This window comes from Stigmatopora nigra, chromosome 12, assembly GCF_051989575.1.
Source record: "Stigmatopora nigra isolate UIUO_SnigA chromosome 12, RoL_Snig_1.1, whole genome shotgun sequence".
Classification (NCBI taxonomy): Eukaryota; Metazoa; Chordata; class Actinopteri; order Syngnathiformes; family Syngnathidae; genus Stigmatopora; species Stigmatopora nigra.
In genome coordinates, this window is record NC_135519.1 from 4,153,654 (window position 1) to 4,171,312 (window position 17,659).

The 17,659-nt window shown below is 37.1% G+C and overlaps 2 protein-coding genes across 6 annotated transcripts; one reads left to right on the plus strand and one right to left on the minus strand.

The window, feature by feature from the left end:
* The first annotated feature begins 70 nt into the window (after nt 1-70).
* On the plus strand, nt 71-8,908 carry prim2 (DNA primase subunit 2). The gene is made up of 14 exons (XM_077730144.1): nt 71-203; nt 660-809; nt 890-1,002; nt 1,081-1,175; nt 1,242-1,362; nt 1,790-1,885; nt 1,994-2,131; nt 3,874-3,941; nt 4,394-4,466; nt 4,566-4,751; nt 7,991-8,117; nt 8,226-8,308; nt 8,391-8,459; nt 8,549-8,908. The coding sequence occupies exons 2-14, from the start codon at nt 665-667 to the stop codon at nt 8,792-8,794; spliced, it is 1,560 nt and encodes a 519-aa protein (XP_077586270.1). The 5' UTR covers nt 71-203; nt 660-664; the 3' UTR covers nt 8,795-8,908.
* LOC144205638 (mechanosensitive cation channel TMEM63B-like) lies at nt 4,328-15,931 on the minus strand. Of its 5 annotated transcripts, none has more exons than XM_077730141.1 (22): nt 15,841-15,931; nt 15,344-15,411; nt 14,712-14,805; nt 14,599-14,633; nt 14,375-14,517; nt 14,120-14,165; nt 13,929-14,037; nt 13,758-13,828; nt 13,172-13,252; nt 12,960-13,074; nt 12,635-12,768; nt 12,413-12,550; nt 12,180-12,333; nt 11,816-11,922; nt 11,645-11,731; nt 11,474-11,539; nt 11,080-11,242; nt 10,601-10,706; nt 10,262-10,429; nt 10,057-10,172; nt 9,863-9,986; nt 4,328-4,716 (listed from the first exon to the last, which is right to left on the minus strand). In XM_077730141.1, exons 2-21 carry the CDS (start codon nt 15,403-15,405, stop codon nt 9,897-9,899), a joined length of 2,085 nt encoding a protein of 694 aa, XP_077586267.1. In that variant the 5' UTR covers nt 15,406-15,411; nt 15,841-15,931; the 3' UTR covers nt 4,328-4,716; nt 9,863-9,896. The 5 variants fall into 5 exon arrangements, with proteins under 5 accessions (XP_077586267.1, XP_077586265.1, XP_077586266.1 ...); XM_077730139.1 differs by lacking the exon at nt 15,841-15,931 and adding an exon at nt 15,573-15,790; XM_077730140.1 differs by lacking the exons at nt 13,172-13,252; nt 15,841-15,931 and adding an exon at nt 15,573-15,790.
* Between the last annotated feature and the right edge of the window lie 1,728 nt (nt 15,932-17,659).

A 17,659-nucleotide genomic window follows, 5' to 3' on the forward strand; every position in this document is an offset into this window, starting at 1 on the left:
ACAGCTGATTTTGGGAATAGCGGGACAAGTGGACCGACAAAACGAACAGCTCATGACATAAAGAGGCAGGGCTTAGTCCATTTTACTTCCCGGTTTTGGCATTTCGTCATCAGTTTACCCGCGTTCCTAAAGTCAGCCAACACTGTTTGGCGGGATCAGACTTTGAAAAACAAAGCGCAAGAAGTGGCAATAGTAGTTGAATGGTAAGAACACATTTATATCCTATTTTTGTTCCTATTTATCTGGTGCACGATGCAACAGCAATCAGATTTCTCTGCGAAATGAACACTGATGCGTTCCATGTTATCTGCGTTCACCACAAGTACAACGTTTGCTACTGTAAAATCTTGTATTCTAGTTTCATGAATGATATATTAAACATTGCTGATTTGATAGGATGTAACGACTATTTAAGTAAACACGTTATGTAATGACTAATGTTAAATTTGTAATCATATCTATACTCTTGATGCAATCCAGTGAGTACACTGTATTAATATAGTCATAATAGTAATACCTAGATGATAGAATAGCCACAGTACAGTATGAGTGGGGTCAATCTATTTTTTATTGTTTAGAGGGAACTGTATTCTTGCAATAATGTCAATTGCATTTTCTCTAGAAAAATGTTATATTCCCACAACCTGTTATTCTTGCAGACATAATGCAGTTTTCCAGCAGAAGGAAAAAGTTTGGCACCAATCCTCAATCAGATCTCTATGGACTTCCTCTGCAGTTCTATGGTCAACCCCCTTTAGAGAATATATCACTGACTGAATTTGAAACATTTGCAGTTGAAAGACTGAAACGTAAGTACATGCCCATAGATCATGCCTATTGCCTTTCAAACACTGAAATAATCATGTTCTATTCCTTTTGATGTCAACAGTGTTGAAGACCGTTGAGAATTTAGGTGTGAGTTACGTGAAATTGTCCGAGCAATACGTGACCAAGTTGGATAACGAGTTTAAGAATTTGAATTTTCCTTACAAAGTCGAGGCTGTGAGTAGCACTCTTGCATCATCAATAATACGAACTGAATAGCGAGCCAATCCAATTAATATCAATTTACTATACTAGGATGATAGAAAAGCTCCAAACGTACCAAGTGAATACGAAAAACGAAGAAAGGATCACATCTCCCACTTCATTCTGAGGCTCGCTTATTGCCAGACGTAAGTGATGCTTGGAAAAGTGTGTCTCATTGGAAGCAAATGTATTTTAATTTGGTATCCGATCAGGGAGGACCTCAGACGATGGTTCATACAGCAAGAAGTGGATCTATTGCGCTACCGCTTCAATGACCTGAATCCTAAAATAAAGACCGAATTTCTGCACAAAAATAATCTGGAATATGATGCGGTATGACCTATTTATTATTTGAAATACAATTTTGAAGCATTTTTTTCTTCCACTTCATGACATGTTTCTTACTTTTGTCCATAATTTATTATACACTTTTACATCACAGTTTTAATGTTGTGTTCAAATCTGGATTTCTGGTCTTTTTTGTTGATGTTGTCGTACAAAGATACTTTGCATCAAGAATGCAAACTGCCATCCAAAAAATGTTCACTAGATGGTGCAGTTTGACTACAATGAAACGGCAGCACTGATTTGCAAAGCTTTGTTAAACTTTGTTCTCGCTATGCACCTAGTACATTAATTAACCAGTGTACTGTATGGAAATACACAATTCAAAATGCATCGTGTTTTTTAGAACTTTTTCAACCTAGGAAAAGCTTTTTTTTCATGAGTTTTCATTATTTTACCACTGATTAAATTTCAGATTTCTATCGAGGACAAGCGTGCTATGAAAGATAAACTTATCAACTCCAGCTACTGCGTTAGTGGAATCACTGTGGAAGATCAAGATTTCTACAGAGTAAGTTCTTCAACTCCTACGTTCTATTTCAATTGATGTAGAATTTAAAATTTCCGACTCCAGAATGCTATGAATCTCTAACACTGACTGTATGTCCTCTCTTTTGAGGTTCCTTTCCAAGATGCTCTGGATCTAGTACGAACAAGAAAAGCCTACCTCAAAGCAGGCTACGTGTACATCCCTCATCAAGATATTGTCACCATAGTACTCAATGATTTTCGCACAAGGCTGTCTAAAGCTCTTGCAGTAAGTGTCTGAAATTCCTTGTTATGGCACTAGCTTTGAGATTTAAAGGGTAGACGTGCATAAATTCCTATAAACAAATGTTTCAAATCATCTATACATGTGTTTTTGGTGTAAATAATCAATTTGGTGGCTGCATTTCCAACAGCACCCATATATACGTGTGTAAACGTATAGTAGATCTGATATATAAAAATGTACTATACCTGTGCTGGTATTATACTGCAGCTTAGCTCTCTTTAAAGGGCCCTGAATGCTGTTAAAGTAACACAGGGTTCAAATGAGGGAAACGTGTGTGCATGTATAACAGGAAATGCCTGCAGGGTAGATGGGGCTAAGCATTGCTTTGACCCCCCCCACACTCACACACATACATACACACACACTTAATGTGGATGTGTAAGGAATAATACTGAAATACACCTTGCACTGTATTGGATGCCCATAGGCTCTCGCAGGATGAAGTTTTGGGGCAAGCTGGAGGCGTTTTTCTATAATTTTACTGCATGTAATGAGACCAGTTGTGTAGTGACAAGTTTGGAAATACAAAGTAAAATAGCTTTGCTACGAATAGTTAAATACAGGTCCTTATTTTAGGGTGTTGTTATTCTCCTAGAAAGACATTTTAGTTTCATCAAGAAGTATTTTTACTGTTTTTTCGCCTCTAAAGTGATTAGTAGAAGCAGTTTTCTGTGGACACTCATTTATTTTATATGTGGAAGGGAGTTTTGGTGGCCATTTTGAGTGGGCTATTGCTCAGGTTTGCTACTTTGTAAGAGCAGTAAAAATATTTCACTGTATTTCTAAGCATCCTTTCTCTCAAGGGCTTTGTGGCAGTATTATACTTCTGTACTCAAAGATAAGCAAGTCTCATTAGGTACTTTTTATAGTTTCAACTTATTTCGGAACTTGCATATCATTTCTATTTCGATCATTAGTGTTAAGACTGTAGGGTCTCCTAAAACTGAAACAAGCTGCAATGGCATCAGTTATTATGCATGAACCATTAAAATGTTCAATGGGGAACTTGAGGCTGCGAGACAAGTGTTGAATATGGAATCAAACCCAATTTGTCACTACTGAATCCTAAACATTACAAGCTGCATAAAGTCATTTATTCCTTGAACAGGGCACACATGTCTCATAAGGGACTGACCAGCATATTTTTCAAATTGGAAACACAAATGAGAAAGCCACGTAATGGCCCTAATTAAGTGTAATGGCTCATATTGTCCACTGGGGACACACAGGGTGGCAGTTTGAACATGCCTTCTCCTAAAATTATCCTTTTCCCATCTGACTCTTGCTTTTGTTACAGCTTTATGATTCTGTTATATGAAGCATTACATGGCTCTGTTAAAACTGACTGTGTTAACTGCGCTTTAGTTGATTGGACGACGCCTTAATTCATCGTAACCCGTGTTTACAAGAGAAATAATCCATAAACCACGGGGTGTTTTCATTTGAGGGTTCGCATGACAATTAATTACAAACTGAGCATAGTTAAATTCAGATTGTGATAGCCATTTGATCAAACTGCTGATTTCTCATTTTGTTTAGTCATATTTTATGTGCCCCCCCCCCACCCCAAATTATCAGAAGAGCTACAAATCCATGTCGTTGTCTTCTAATTAATTCTCTCCACGGCACTTAATCTTTATCCCCGACATGCCGTGTTCAGCTCTTCTTCATTCTTCGACCCGCCCTTTTTACCATTACTCAAACGATGCCAATCTCTCCCGCAGCTGACGGCGCGTTCGCTTCCGGCGGTGCATTCTGATGAACGGCTTCAGCCCCTCCTTAGCCACCTCAGGTAAGTGGTGGGATTCTGAACTTTTAGCTACTCAGTTTTACCTTAGAGGACTTGTTTTGGAATTGATTTTTGACACCAAGGGCCATTTGTGGTCCAGCAGGTCCAGATCTTTTTCACATTTATGCACTCAAAATGAGAGCCCACTCAATTTGTGCATCCCAAATAGAACAGAAATTCCATAAATCCTACTGTACACTCAAAACAAAGCACATATTTGTGCCACTTTTCCCTCAAAGCATTGTGTATTTTAGTAGAGTTCTCTTGAAGTTGATAAAATCCACTAAGAGGCAATCTAATGTAATGTTTATTTTACTTTAAGCAAACTAAGGGTCATTGATCTCTTTATATGTATCTAAAACTACCCATTCGAAATAAAAATACTTAAGTAGGAATCTAAGAGCATAAAAATAAAGCTCTAAACTGTGTATGTTTTCCTTTTTTATTATTATTAGTCATTCCTATTTGGGACAAGACTACAGCAACCAAAAGAATGTTGGGAAAATCTCTTTGGAACAAATTGATTCAGTAAGTTTTTTTTTTTTTTTTCCAAATCGGAATGTTCCTATTTTATCTCAATGATTCAAGTGTACAGTGTGCTTATTAACCAATTGTGTCCACCTCCAGTTGTCAGGCAAATCCTTCCCTTTGTGCATGAGGCAGCTCCATCAGTCCTTAAGAGAGAACCACCATCTCCGACATGGTGGCCGCATGCAATACGGTCTCTTTCTCAAGGGCATTGGTCTCTCTCTGGAGCAGGCGTTGCAGTTCTGGAGGTCTGAATTCATTAGAGGCAAAATCGACGCAGACAAGGTTAATGCTTTTTTACATTCTTTTTTTTGGGGTTGTTTACTTTCCACACCTCTTCTCTATAAGCTATCACACTCAATAGATGGTGTTTCTATAATATCTTGTTCTGAATGCTGCTTTTGACCTGTCATTCAATACATCTTTATACATACTTTTAGTATTAGGACACTGCAAAAAAATTGATTTTTGCCTTGTTGTGCTTTAAAATGCATTAGTTCAAATTTTCCATGTTTCTAAGGGGCCCCCAGAATGTGCAAATGCAGGAATCTCTTTCCTTGATATTGCAGAATGTTACTTATCCGGTATGCATTAATTGTTTTGGAATCCCTGATGTCCAGAGGTAGTTATCAAAAACAGTATTATTATTCCAGAGTTAAATCTCTTGGGACAAGTATCGGAAAACGCTTTTGTAAAGGCAGCAAAACTGCCGTCTTATCGCATTTGCAAGTAAATGCAGAAGCGGAATGTTACAAAATGAAACAAACTCTTTTATAATAAGAAAATGAACACATCAACCTGTCAATGCCGTCATGTGGAAGGCAGCATACAAACTGAAAATACTCCGTTATAAAAATGATGGCAAAAACAGTGTGAATGCCTCATTAGCATTGTTTAATTCCTCTGTATACAGCAGCCAATTTAAGCAAGAAAACCTGGCAGGCATGTAATTATATTCCAAATAACTGTAGGTATGCTGGCCATTATTATTTCCCCTATTTTAAAATGCAAACTTTAATTTGTTAATATTTTGCATTGTCTTTTATTGGCATTGCTTTTCCTTTTTGCCATTGTCTTCTTAGCTTATTTACTAATGCTTTTAGGCATTTAGTTCTACTTTATTTTTACTGTTATTGTCTCTATCTAAATGGCTAAAAAAATAATTGCACTTTATCACTGTAGAAGAGCCATGAGCAAAAAAAAATCCCTTTTACACAAGGTGAAATGTATTCTGTCAAGGCTGTGATATATGAAAATATTGCTTCTTCCTTTTTCACATTATAACAAATGGGATCTGCTGCTTTATTTGCAACTTCCACCTGTACTGGAATCCCTTGCAATAACTTTAGGTGAATGAATCCTGATCTGGCTCCATAACTCATGCAGAATATAATTAACAACCCATGTCAGGGAATACCAATAATACCGGGAGTTGTTTTGTGTAGTAGTTTTAGCACTTACGAACAACATTTATTTCTGGATTCATGCCAACATGCCCTCCTATCTTTTGTTCCAAAAGCACACCAACAGAATAATTAAAATGTGCTCATCAGTTTTCTTCTCCAGTCCCTTGTGTCTAACACCATCTGCTTATGTGACTCCCTGAGTGCACCATATTTACTGCCATCTTAGTTATAGTAGTGAATTCCCAGAACACCACACCCCCATACAAGACAGTATTGCTCTCACCCTGTATTATGTCATGTCAGAGGTTGGTCTTCTCGGTGGGCTGCCTCATTAGTATGCAAAGTACATCAGAAGCAATGGGAGCCAACTGTGCCGAAATGCAGGGCCAGAAGGAAAGGCGATGGAATATCAGGGGGGAAATGTTCAGAACAACTGTGCGTGTCTTGTATCACAATTTCATTGTGAAATGTCTATGTGGCCACACATCTTGATCTTTGCACTATGTGGACCTCGAGGAAAAACTGCGCTTGGTTTTATATCTATTAATATACTTGACTAAATTGATTTACGCAACTCGACAGCACTGATATTTTTACTGCCATTTGCTCTTTTTAACATTAATTGTACATACGCAATACCCTCTCTTATGTCCTTAAGTACTATACGACCAGAGTTTGTGTTATTTTGTATTAATTTTTAATGTGTTCCAGCAACTAAGCAGACCTAAAGAACTTTTATAGATTTGGAGAGACCTGCATATACTAAATAGCACCACCAAAGTCATAGTGCAGAGTTAAAACTATACTAAGTGCTGTGAAGGTGGAAAGCTGCTATATATGTATAAATGCATTTACCATAAAATTCCAATTACAGCTACTAGGTCAATGACTTCCCTCCCCCCTGTGTACTTTTTACTGTAATTATACCTAGTACAATTGCAACCTGTTAGCAGTATATTACTCTCATAGCTGGACTAGTGTGGAAATGCTTATAAATAAGCACGCTTTAATGAAATTACATCTAAAACAGATTGGACCTCGAGGGAGATCAGTCACTATGGACTGTGTCTAAGAAGCAATGCCAAGTGTACTGTGTATATATATACGCACATAAACGTAATCCTTTTGATTGCGGCCTATTTTTCTCTTGGAGGAGCCTAAGGTTTTTGTGAGCGTGTTCTCATCCGGAGGCTGCGGGGATGATCAAGAGCTCATGTGCCAAGATGTGCCAAGCTATGGCTCGGCTTTTTAAATACGGCTTTTGTGATCCTGTTTTTATTTCCTACTGGCTCTTAAAGATGCCAGTTTGGAGGTCAGCTATATTAGGGTACATCCAGGATTATCGAGAACATAGAGAAGGAATGACAAACTTTAAAGTAGAGGGTTAACTCAACTTTTTTTGCAAAATCCCTTAAATAACTTGGGGATGAAATATTGTTCAGATGGGAAGTACTAAAAAAAAAGATTCTGGAGGGATGGTGTTTTTTGGAGTAGGAAAGGAATTTATTTTTTCAACCTGCACAACCTATTTGTTTTTATCCAATGTTCAGTATCTGTTAATTGTAATATTTAACATGTTTTATTGGTCGTGTTGGAGAAGTTGGCTGGGGAAAAATGACCTCTCAAACTATTGTTAACTCAACATTTAGGGGTGTTATCTAGTTATGAGGATTTCCCTTTTACTATACACACATTAAACACACTTGGGTAAGAGCAGAGTGCAAGTGTTTGTCTTAATACAGAAGGTGAAGGTCCTCAACGCCAGATGAATCCAGTGAGCTATTCGATTCAATAATTAATTAGAGATTTATTGTTGTGGGGTAAGAGCTGATGTGTTTTAAATTGCCATGCTTGGTTGTTACATTAGCAAGACCAAGAGTTTTATTGCAGCATGAATGTGTTATCGTGTGTGCAAAGGCTTTGCATTTTAGAGGCAGGCAGCCTTAATTCTCTTTTAATGTCTGTAAAAATGGCCATGCCATGTTCCAAATTGCAACATATGCACCACGTAATTCTTCAGTTTTCTCTACTATTTCATCAATGGCATGATGATTAACAGTGTATCTCAATCTGGAGCTCTAACCCCTAATATTGTCCTTCTTTTTCTGTCTTTCTTAGTTTGACAAAGCATACGCTTACAGCATCCGCCACATGTTTGGCAAAGAAGGCAAAAGGACAGATTATTCCCCTTATAGCTGCATGAAGGTGATTATGTCAAACCCACCCAGCCAGGGTGACCATCATGGTGAGTTAACAGCTGTCAGCCCAAATTAAGACGTTTTTAAATGACGTAACGTTTGAAAAATGTACAGTTTTTTTAAGATAAATGACGTGGAATGCGTGTATTTTGTAGGTTGTCCCTTTCGTCACAGCGATCCGGAGCTTCTAAAGCAGAAGCTTCAGTTCTACAAGGTGTCTCCTAGTGGTGTTAATCAGGTGGGTTTTTGTGGGGGGGAAATACTTAATTAATTTCAAATGTGATTCTAGAAAATTGCTACTTTGTCCTCTTTTCCTGCAGATATTAGACTTAGTCAAAGGTGTGCACTACCAGTTGGCCTGCCAGAAGTATTTTGAGCTCACTCATAATGTAAGAACCGCCATACTTTCTGTTGTATAAATGACAAAATATTTTAATTAAAGAATTTTTAGGTGAAATTGTTGTTTTTTTTATGACAGCTGGAGGATGCCAATTTCTCCCTCAATCATCCCAACCAATACTTTGTGGAAAGCCAGAAGGTCCTAGGTGGCAGCAAAGATGTTAAGCGTGATATTATGGAGACCCCGCAGAGGTCACAAGGAAATTCTACACCTAAAAACCCTGTTGCTACTCAAGAGAAGGCACCCGAAGTTGCCACCCCAAGTGGATCTCAGGACTTGGACGAAATGACGGAAGATCTAGACTCCTACTTCCAAGACATCTAATGTGTCCTTTGCCTTCATTTTTTAAATAAATGTTAGTTTTCTGTGTGAATTGGGCCTTTACCTCAAACCTTATATCACATTGTCCTTTCTCAATAAACTCAAATCTTTTGCATATGTTTTTGACTCTACTTTCTTTATTCCAAGCAGACTGGATGGTCCTTTTGATAAGAGTTGTTATGTGGTGGTGCTATCTAAAAGGGGTCCCCAATAGCCTCAGTTACAATATCATTACATTTGCTGGCAAGACTGTGGATGAACAGTGGCAGCTGGTTGAATGAAATAATTCCCTCGGTCGTATTATGCCGCTTGCCACGGGAATATTGCCTTCTCAGTGCAGAATATATTCCTAGCATACATGGTCCACTCCCAAATTTTTTACCACTGAGGATTCTTAATAAGATGTGAAAAATGGTGGCTGTCTAAAAATCGGAACCTTTTTTTCCTGCCTGTGTATTTGGCAATGCAGTCTTATCTCCCCCTTTTTTTCAGAAAGTACAGTTTTGTTCTTTGATCAGCATTTTTTTTGTCAAGATTAATAACTTGAGATCCAATTATTGGCTTAGATGAGTCAGCCCTTAATTATATGAATACATGCACACTCCCCTAAAGGAAGAGTGGTGCCATGAATGGTTAAGTGAATCCTCCGGTAGCTAGTAAATGATTTTGTGAGTCATACATAACTCCGGATGGAGGTGTAACATTCAAAATGGATGTGTCGTTGTTAGTTTCTCTGTGCCAGGATATTTTTTTGGACTAGAATTCATTGTGACTTCCACCAACATTAAGACAGAAACACCAGCAAAGCATAAATCGTTTCATTTGGGTTTAACAGTCGAGAATGGTGCTCGACTTAAAGGATTTAGCCAAGTCGATAACAGTGGCGCTGTCAGCAAGAGAATGTCGGATTTGTTTTGATAGTGTGAGTGACTGAAGCTAAAAAAGTTAGATGAATTTACTCTACTATTGCATCGGACCCAATTTCCGCAATACCAATAAACATGAACATGCAATGTAATGGTATTTGGCCATTAATTAAGGCTTTTAACGATAATTAAAGGAAAAAATTACTTGTGTTTGTGGTCGAATGGCCTCTTGGTGAAGTTTATTTCAGTTCGAAGAGAGAATAAAAGTTTGTGTCTTGGTCTTCGACTTCAGTTTCTCTTTCCCTTTGACTTCGACTATGAGCATCAACCTGGAACCAAGAAAACAGTAAAGTTTAAACAGAAACTGCTGAATTAAAATGCACAAAACAGACAGGCTACCTGATAGTTGTGAGGACTTAATGTAGCAAAACATCCCAAAAAGGTGCGTGTGAAGAAAATTACAAATATGAGGATCAGCATGGAACCCGAGAATAGGGTTATATAAGCCAAATGACCTGTGGGTAGAAAGAAGGGGTACCTTGAACTTGAATTGCAGCACACAAAAAAAGAAAAAATCCAAACAATGGCATCGTAGTTCCAATACCGAAACGTTTCATAAAGAAGAAAAACAGCCACAATATTCCAAGAACGGGGCCGACCATGGCTTGATTAACAGCCCCAGAGTGGATATTTTTGTGCAATTTGGTTGGCCTGTAAACGTAGTAAATGTTGTAGCGATCCACTTGTTGTTTTATTAACATGTACACCAGTCCTGTGCAAAGAGAGACATTTCACTCAAAGGCTCTTTTGTAAAGCAGTCACTTATAGTATGAAAATGTATTGTTGTACAACAGCTATTGTTAAGTATGTTTCAACTTGCATTATTTCATCCTATTCAGTATTAATTATAGAAACAATGAGAATCCAAGGAAATGGAACTTACCAAAGGGGACTATGACCGGGCAAGTGATGCTATAGGACATAACTATTGTGAATATGCACATCATCCAGGCATAAGATGCTCCACATGGGAACTCTCTTGCTGGTAACTGTAAAAATACATTGAACTAAATTAGCATCCAAGAGCTGCATAGTACATCATAAAAATATACCATGACTTTCAATACAGCAACACTTTTTTCCATTATGGATATACTGTAAGAATCTAAAGAGCCTGTGATTGAACATAACAGAAATGTAGGGCCGCTACAATATTATAAACTCATAAGTGTTGTAAAAATATATAATATACTGTATATTTAGTGTATTCAAATGTAAATATTTGATCCAAATCTGACACTCCTCCATTGGTTCACCTTTTCCAATAATGACTTGACTCAACTCTTGTTGGTCAACATTGTTTCTATACATTAACAATAACAAGTCATTATTTGCATCATAATTCCACGACATGACACTAACCATTCGGACATTTCTCCGCTTTGCCTCCGAACAAGCCAGGCAAATACGAAAAACATACACCAATAGAGCTGGCAGCCTCATCAGTTCCATGGCATTACCAGTGAAACCAGATGCAATCAGACATTTAACAAAAAAGGAGCTTGTGTCCGGAAGGAACATACACCTAAAGAAATGACAGGTTTTATCAGGTGGTTCATAAATCATGAGGATTGAGCAGAAATAACAGATACGCGCTTCAGTATAAATTTCAAATATCCTTGTCTGTGTATTTGATTGGGTTGAAATTTACAGTTTTTGGAGGGGTTTTTATGTCTTGCTTCCTTGTTTTGAGAATCGAGCGTGCTCAACTTGTATCTCGAGGGACGGCAGGATGGAAAATGGATGTGCTACTTACGCAAAATAACGAGTCGCATCTGACAAGGATTTGGATTCAAATATCCATTCGAAAAAATACTCCAGACTGCAGAAAAGAGTTCGACGGAATTAGATATTTACAATTTTATGCATATCATATGAGTTTGGTTAACTGCAAGACTTATAATTTTTAAAAAAATGAAGTACTTACTTGCCAATGCCTAAGGAGGGCAGTATGAGAACCATTAAGGTATGAAAAACATAGCACTTATGCATTGTCACTTGGTTTTCTGTTGACCTGTGGAATGATTAGAAGTACTGACTAAATGAATGCATACTCACAATATAAAAAAATGGGGGGTTCTGGATTGTGGAAACTCACCGGGTCCAGTGAGACTCAAAAGTAGATGAGTAGTAGACGATGGTAGGGAGCAAGGTGGAGAACAACCACAGGAGAAAGGTGGGTAAAAACTGGGTTATCAGTGGATTCTGGAGGTAAAGCAGACAACAAATTGAGTCATCAAGAGAAAACTACTTATCACTAAAGGGATTTTTGTACAAAATACGATGGCAGTGTGTATTCATGAAGTTTATATGCAAACATGAAACACTAAAGGCAACTTAAACCTCTTGTAAGCTCAAATATCAAGATAAATAATGTTAAAGAATATGCACACTAACCAATATTGATCATTCCACAATTATGGTGCTTTGAGATAACATCCTAATATCCAAAACCTACTCACATTTAAGGTCTCTACTGCTTTGATGACGTTAAAATCATCCAAAGTGGCCATTATGATGGTAGGTGTTGTAAAAAAAAACAAAATGACGATGAGTAAAGCGTTGATGATAAGAAAGCGTAGCCACCAAACAATTCCGCTCACTGCCAGATGGTCCCTACGAAGTAGAGCTGTTCAGAAGAAGTACAAAGCTAAACATAAGTCATGTCTTTTGTATGTCTTAAAGTCATTTTTACCAGAGAACATTGTGTGGATCGGGTGCAAAGCTGACAGTCCACTTGTTTGTCCTGAGCTTGGCGCTATTTGATGACGACCTGGATTCTTGACGGCAGTGACAGCCACGATATATACACATGTTGAAGTCTCTCAAAATTCTGTAAAGAACCACGTGTCCAGATAACATAATGTCAGTTACAGAGCAGCCTTAGTAATACTGATTCTTGTCAAATAGGACTTACCTCTCAGCGACGTCCCCATTCTGAAACGTGACAAAGACCATTTGTAAATGTTTCTTCTCTATTTTCGCTTTCTCCTCCACAAAGATCTGCGATAACAATTCATCCAGCTTGGTGTAATACTTGGCTGCCTCTTCCTGGAAGGATAGAATTGAGGTTATTATTCATATCTTTTGGGGAATAGTTCCCTACAAATGCCTATCTAGTTAAAAACTGCATCATTTTCAGTTTAACTCCAATGTTCTGGAAAAAAGTCCCTAAAATGACAAGAAAAACTTCTTAAAATTGTCTTTACGCAGTGTCAATTTTAGAGTGGACTGGTTCTAACCTGCTTGTAACATTTGAAACACCAGAAATGTCTACAAAGCTTTGGAGTCATCATTGCAGTGATGCCCTGAGCCTCCAGTTCAAGGTAGTGGTTTTTTTGGATCTCTGCCCTCTTCCTGCACATCAGACATTAACAAAAAATTCAAAACACTGCTAGGGCACAAATGGGGAAAAGATAATCAAACATTTAAATACACATGGGTACACTGTTACCGTTTATTAAACAGATCCAGGAGTTTAGAGAAATCGTAACAGATACGTACACCCTCCACATGACAGTAGTCATATGCCTGCCTATTAAAGATTAAAGCAAAGAAAGGGACAAACATGCAAAAATAAAAAGAATTGTAACCAGCAGTTTTAAGTATGTCAGTAAAATCAGCATATTTCATTCACTGCTGGATATAGTAAGAGTTTAGTTGTTGTAGCTAGATCAAAATAATGCACCAAGTCTTATTATTATTAGTTAAAGACTTGAAACTACTCAATGTAATATTTGTCCATCCTATTATAAAATCCTGATAGACTCAGTAAATGCAATGTAAAAGCAACTGTAAGAATGGGTATGTATGCACAATGCAATATAGATGAGTTAAGACTTGCAAATATAAAGGAAAAGAAAATTCAGATTCATGTATAGTCATCATTGTTTTGGTTATATATGCTCAAGGATGTCTAAATATATTGAGGGACATTTGTCCGCCATGTTGGAACATTGTAAGCTTTCATCAAATGCATATTAACTATATGGTGAATATACAAAAAAAAAATCTAAACCTCAATTCTCAATAGTACTTACTCAAAATGATGCTTAATCTCCCCTGCCTCTGCATCGGTGGGGATTCCATTGACCAACAATGTACAGTTTGTCTATAAGAATGAAATGTTTGATTAATGTTGCAACTTTTGGCATGTACCATTATAAAAATGTGTCATTTGTTGTTGGAAATGTGATCAGAATGCAATTTACCCTGTCGTCATCTCTGTCGTGCATTTTCCATGTGTGCCTTCTCATGCTGTACACAGTCAGGAAGAAGTAAAAGATAGAAAACACATTGTGCACCCATAAACCCATTTCACTGGGTGAGCAAAGAGAAAAATAACAGGGTTATAATGACATATATATGCATTAACATTAAAGGGAAATGATTAATAAATTACCTATCCATGTTATCAATAGTTGTTATTCCAAAATAATGCTCGGATTCTGTACAAGCAAAACAGGAATTAGAATAAGTCGCAGTGTCGGCTGAGATTTTTAAACATGCTTAACAAGGCAAATGAAAACCGACTGCTTCTAAAAGTGGTACAATTGGTACAATTTGGAGTTGAACCCAAATGTTCAAGAAAGTTAAGCCTCAAGGGTTATACAAGATGTCAACAACAAAAATATGAAATGCTTTCCCACAAACTTACCAAATCGTGTGCCTGAATAATTCATGGGAAAGATGACGCCCATTGAAAATACACTCAAAATTATTAACAGACCAATGATGTGGCGCTGGAAGGACAAATAATTAATCACATCCTCCTCACACTTTCTCCTGATTGCATTTTCACTGCAGCAACACAATATACAACATTTTTAAATGTCATTATTCACCAGCTTTTCTTTCAAAAAAACATGGTTAATTGCTTACCTGATATAGAACATATCCATCCATGACATGATATGCTTGGAGAACAAAATAGAAATGTTAAGTCACTTCATTTAAAAATAATAAATAAAAATAAAAAACATTTACAAACTCACTGTTTCTTTATCAGTCTGTTGTTGTGAAGGTGTACTGGATGATGAAGAGGATTCACTGTCATCATCGATTATGTCCTCTATATTAGATATGGCACTGTTAATAAAAACATTGTATTAGAATGTATTCAATACAAAGAGCAGACATACCCTAAAATATTTCTATTTTGTGTTATTCTACCATGTATTACACAGAAAGTAGTATGATTTTTTGCTGAGTTTTTAAACTGACTGAATAATTCCAGGAATTTGCATGTTCACCCCGGGCTTGTGTGGGTTTTCTCCAGGGACTCCAGTTTCCCCCCACATCGCCAAAAACATGCTGATTAAAAACTCTAAATTGCACTTAGGTATGAATGGTGCCCTGTGATTGGCTGGCCACTGTTTCAAGCATGCCCTGCCTGGTGCCAGTATAGTTAGCTGGGATAGCCTCCAGCACCCCCTGCACCCCTTGTGAGGATAAGTGGTTCAGAAAATGAATGGATAAATCTGATTAGGATAAGCGGTATGAAAAATGAATGAATGAAGATTAGAACAGCTAAGCAACACTAAATAGAAGAAATATAGACTTATATCATAGGTTTATGATTCATTTGTTGTGTTTTATAGGAAAACAAATGCAGGGTTTGACTCACTTGTCTTCTTGAGGGACGTTTCCCCAACCTCCCGTCATTATGCGAAAGCATAACACACACATCAACAGCTGACAATATTTAAAAAAAAAAAGAAATTAAAAAGTGTTAATGAGGAGTTGTTATTTTGAGTAATCTATAATAAGAGCCCGAATATGGATGTATCAATACATTTCAAAGGGCAAATGACAGTATCTTGACTAGAACGAGGCGAATATCTGCAAAAACCTACCGCAAAACAGAAAAAGTGTCCGTAGAGAACAATGAAGACCCCACTAAAGTAGAATTTTTCCAGTAAAGTGCTGTGAAAGCGACCCCCATAGCAGTGATCGATGGATACATTCTTCCTTTTTGCCAGCGTCAATGGACTCATCAACAATATTAATAGAAACACGCGCGACATATTCGTCTAAACAAGCCGCAATATTTATTGTCTCAAAAACAGTGTCTCGCCGACAATGTGTCACCTGAAAACGAAGTTCAAAAGAGGGCAAACTCACCAAGACGTCATCATTTGCTGCAATTTAAGACGTGATGCGCGTATGCCTTGAATTAAAGTCACAAAAATAATCTCAGTAATCTAGTACATTGAATACCAATGCAGTACGTTTACGTTTGGTGTTTTCAAACATGCATGATATTATCTAAATGATTTATTTACTTTTATATAGAAAAAGCTGATGTTGTAGAATAGTATTTTAATGTTTTCCACATAAATTTGAAAATTAATAATTAATACAACTGCAGATTAATTCAAAACACTTTGTTTTTTCCTCAAAGGTATTAAATAGAATGTTTTCTTTTCATCATTTGACATGCATGGCAAAAGAAAAAGAAATAAGTAAGATAAAAAATGTTTATTATTATTACTGGACCAAGCAAGTTACATATATTTATTTCAATGTGTTCTAGAATTTAATCTAAACTATTTTACTTTACTACCACCAGCAAATATTACTATCATCATTCTGTTTCTTCTCATCATAATTCAAATTCCAGACAATATCCGATATTTTTTCCTGAATTCAAGAATTGTAAAGTTGGGTGTGCACTAACACTCTTTATATATTTAACATTCTGTTTTTGATATAATTAAACGTTACTGGAAAGAAGAATAAGGAAGCCTTTCTTGCTTTTGAGTGGTGGAAAGGGAAAACACTTGTCAAAGAATGGAATCATGTGTGGATCTGTCAAGGGTGAGCAATGCAGTAATGGGCCTGGCTGTCAAGCAACTGAATGCATGTGCTGATTCCCTGGAGGGCTTGTTGGCCAGACAGAGCACAAGAGCTTGCTGATTTGTCGTGAATTGACACAAACGTTAGAGGCCGAAACAGACAAGAAATGAGAATCTGTGTGATAGCCAGAGGGGCAACTGTTGTTGAAAACAATTCCATGGATTTCCCATTTGACGTTGATAGATTGATGAGCTGTAGCTCCAAGCTGTCCACCATATTGCGACCTGGAGATTGATAGATGTGAAAGAACTTTTTGCTTTTTCCTTATTTCCAGGTTGGATATCCCGTTAAAGACTGCTTCCTGATGTGGTTTAGTAAGATAGAAGACAAGAAAAGGACAGTTCATTGGCTCTTATTGTTGTCGCCTTGTAATCGAAAAGACAGCGGAGAATGGTTTGGTAATTGTTCAGTTTGTGGGAGAGCTGCCACTTGGATGAAATCCAAAATAAGATCCTCTCTTAGTTCTTGGGTGGGTGGGAATACAAAAAGTTAAATGGTTTCTTGTTCCAATCACTTGTCAATACTTCTCATTTGGTTACTGGCTAGAACCAATTCTACTTCAAAACAGGTGTCTGTGTAATCCATCCCACCTCACAAAGATGGTATACACAATTCTGAGTATATATTTTGTAGGTAAAAGATTAATTTGTTTGGATGTGCAGAGTGTTGAGAATTTTCGTCTATATACTGGTCCCAAAACCCAACAATTGAAACAATTGGGTTCCTCTTGACGCGTTTTCTTAATTGAGAAATTATAGTCAAATGCATATATAGACCAGGTTTGCACTTACATAATTTTATAATCCAAAGTGAAAGTACAATACAGAGAGGAAGCACAAAAGCGAGAGCATAGGGAAAAAATTATAATAAGCGAATTGATCACAATCCTGTAAATGCTTCTATACAAAAGCTGCATACCAAACTGTAGCGGTACAATGATTAGAGACACATTTTTAAAAGCACACCGCCAAAATATATCTTCTAATATATCTCAAGTTTTGCCATTCCTGCCATGTTCAATTTGTACTCTGCTGAAAAAATAAAATTGTTTTCAGGGCTTCAAACTCCTCACAACAGTGAATCT